The sequence below is a fragment of the Lotus japonicus genome, chromosome 3, assembly GCF_012489685.1.
Source record: "Lotus japonicus ecotype B-129 chromosome 3, LjGifu_v1.2".
In the NCBI taxonomy this organism is placed as follows: Eukaryota; Viridiplantae; Streptophyta; class Magnoliopsida; order Fabales; family Fabaceae; genus Lotus; species Lotus japonicus.
In genome coordinates this window covers 47474957-47478549 of record NC_080043.1, presented here as the reverse complement: position 1 = coordinate 47478549, position 3593 = coordinate 47474957, and the positions used below count along the sequence as shown (strand labels likewise).

Genomic DNA, 3593 nt, shown 5'->3' with positions numbered 1-3593 from the left:
CGTTTACCTTAGGGAAAAACGATAGAGACATGAACCATAGCTAGACACATATCCGGGTGAGGACGAATCGTGGTTTGCTAGCTCTTGCATACCTGCACGACTTGATTAAGGGGCTTGTCCTTAATCCTATTAATTATTCTTTGATTAAGAGGTTTGTCCTTAATCATATTATTTATCCATCGATTAGAGAGGATGGACCTTAATCGTATTGTTCACCCCTGGATTAAAGTGGCTGGACCTTAATCCTATTAATTACTCTTGATTAAGGGGTGTGACCTTAGTCATATTATCGTTATTGGATTAAAGAGATTGAAGAGGATGGACCTTAATCCTATTATTTGCTTATGGATTAAAGAGGATGGACCTTAATCCTATTATTTGCTTATGGATTAAAGAGGATGGACCTTAATCCTATTATTTGCTTATGGATTAAAGAGGATGAACCTTAATCCTATTATTTGCTTGTGGATTAAAGTGGCAGGACCTTAATCCTATTATGTGTTAGTTGATTTAGAGGATTGACCTTAGTCATACTAATTGTTATTTGTTTAAGAGGTTAGACCTGAACTCCTATTACTTGGATCGATTAAGGGGTTAGTCCTTGATCCTGTTATATGTTTGTTGATTAGAGAGTATAGAGCTCATCGTGCTAGATGATCGACCGTTGAGTCGTGCGTTTCCATTGGTGAGACGTGACGCTGCCCTGGCAAGGAAATGAAGATACATCTAGGCGCAGGCGGCGAGTGATGGACTGATAACTTGACGTTCAAAGGATAGAGATCGACTTATGCTGTGTCTACTTATTATTCACACGCTATTTAACTATGCTAAATCTAGCTAGGACTTATATTACATTACTCTAGGAAGTTGACCCTTTCTGCCTTGTTTGCTTTGTTTGTGTTTGGGCGGTCGGCAAACTGCCAGGCCCTAATAGGTGTTGCTTCGAGTAGCTGTTGATTGCTGCAAGAAGGTGTTTGGACTGATTGACGAGAAGATTTGCTTGGAGTGAGTGAACCAACCAAAGACTTGTAAAATAATAGTTAGATGTAAGGCTAGAGCCTTGGGTAGAGAAGCTTACCGTCATTGGTTGAAGCTCGTAAGGAAGATTGTAATACTTACTTTGGTCTTGTGTAGGTTCCGATGCATTACTCTTCTGCGAATCTCGAGTGAGGGGATTGTAGGAAGTATATCGGACTTAGGGTGTTATCACATTTTGAACTTTGTTGTCGGTTAAGACATTACTTCACTGTATATTTTATACGTCTTGAACATCCGTCGTCACTCACGGGTGCTTGCCTTGTCAAGGCCGGATGTAAGGGTTTGGGTAAGAGTATACATATCAGGTTTTGGAAATGTTTTGGAAAGAAAGCAAACGGAAAAAAAATATACCCACTTTTATTAAATCCTTGTTGGAAAATAATTCCATTTTATTTAATAGGTTACTAATTGTGGCCCCAAAAGTTGGGGTGTTACATTGTGGTATCAGAGCTCCGGTTGAGATTACCAGAGCTTGTTGGGGAATAGGTCTTCTGTGCTAGGTTGTGTGACTCTGTAAAGAGTAAAAATTGATTGTCTGCAAGCGATTTTTTCGCTTAGAATTGATTGAAGTTATTGCTTAATCATATTGCATAGTTATGTTAGATGCTATCTTATGATGAGTACTAACTGTTTGTTCGACTTAACAGAACATGGTGAACGCTAACCAATTAGCTGAGATGATGGCCACTATGGCCCAAACTGTGACTGCACAGGCGAACGATAATGCTTTGAGGCGTACTGCTGAGGAGGCACGCGATCAGCATCAACGTCAGAGGGAAGTGACACTGGACCAGAACAAAGGCCTGAATGACTTCAGGAGGCAAGACCCACCAAAGTTCTCGGGTGGTACTGACCCGGACAAAGCGGATCTCTGGATCCAGGAAATTGAGAAGATATTTGGCGTGTTGCAAATTGCTGAGGGTGCCAAGGTGGGCATGGCAACCTTTCTGCTGCTGGGAGATGCTGAATACTGGTGGAGGGGCGCCAGAGGAATGATGGAAGCGAATAATGTGGAAGTGAACTGGGCTTCATTTCGTGCTGCTTTTCTGGAGAAGTACTTTCCAGATAGTGCTCGTGACGAGCGTGAGGCACAGTTTCTGACTCTTCGTCAGGGGAGCATGTCCATTCCGGAATATGCTGCTAAGCTGGAATCGTTGGCCAAACACTTCCGATTCTTCCGCAATGGGGTTGATGAACCCTACATGTGCAAACGCTTTGTGAATGGGCTGAGGCCTGACATCGAGGACTCGGTTAAACCGTTGGGAATCATGCGCTTCCAGTCTTTGGTTGAGAAAGCCACGGAAGTGGAAATCATGAAGAACAAGAGGGCTAGCAGCGCACGTACTGGGGGACCAATGAGGTTGAACTTGCAGAATCAACAAGAAAAGGGAAGGTTGCGACAGGGGAAGCCATATCACCGTTATGCAAGGGACAATTCTGCACCAGGACAACACGAGCCGATGGTGACTGCATTGGGGGAAGAGAGAGGACAAGTTTTGAAGCGTGAGGTGGTGTGTTTCGCATGCGGAGAGGCTGGACATTTTGCTGATAAGTGCAAGAACAGGAGTACGCGATGCTTTAGGTGCCACCAACCAGGCCATCAAGCTAAGGATTGCGAGATGCCAAAGGCTGAACCGTCGGTGAACACAGCAAGGGGGAAACGTCCTGCGACTGGAGGAAGGGTATACAATTTGAATGTGGACAGAGCCGCCGGAGCAAGGAACTAGCAAGGAATTGGTGGAATTCGAATGAGGACTTTTTGGAACCATTTGTTTTGAACTTGTTTGTTAGTTGTCTGTAATTATATTTCGAACCACTTATGTCGTAATAGAACTACCCTTGCGATGAAACTACTAGACTGAAGATGTAGACCCCGTTGATGCTTTTGGGAAAGACTTTCTTATAATCTACGTTACGTTTGAAAGGAACTAGACTTATGCATGATGCATTTTGTTGAGTTGAAGACTCGCTATTGAGTCACATAGATGGGGAAGTACACTGGCCAAGTCAATACTTTCCCTGCGTTGAATTTTACTTAGTGGTTATATGTTGTGTTCACCCTTAGGGATGGAAGATGGTGGAACCAAACCATTGGTCAGACCAAGAAGTGGACTGGACCGACGATCTTATACGGCGATTTTGCCATTGATCGAACAAATCTGGCGCTGGATGGAGTTGTCAGTTAAACAAGAATGGTGGATGGGGCCATTGTTCAAAACGAGATGGTGGATGACCATCAGGAAAAGCAGGATTTGGTTGGCTGGAACCAACGATCTTATACGGTGTTAGTACCACAGATCGGACAATTTCGATGGTGGCAGGTATCATCGAGCGGGCGAGGTGGTGGATTGGGCCACCGTGCGAGTCAATAGGTGGAAGGAATCCTTGAACTCGAAGTCCATTGTTTTCCTGTGTCTGAGTTTGTGATGTTGCATCTGGATCACCTGGGCGGGACGCCGATCAGTGTGTTTCAGTATGGGCATGACACTTGTTTAATTTGTATTTTGTTGGCCTTTGAGGAGGATGGACCCTAACTGTGCCTATTGTCGGTTTGG

The 3593-nt window shown here is 44.1% G+C and overlaps 1 protein-coding gene across 1 annotated transcript; it reads left to right on the top strand.

The window, feature by feature from the left end:
• Window positions 1–2351: 2351 nt before the first annotated feature.
• On the top strand, window positions 2352–2765 carry LOC130744236 (uncharacterized). Its single transcript, XM_057596430.1, has one exon. It carries the CDS (start codon window positions 2352–2354, stop codon window positions 2763–2765), a length of 414 nt encoding a protein of 137 aa, XP_057452413.1.
• The last annotated feature ends 828 nt before the right edge of the window (window positions 2766–3593 follow it).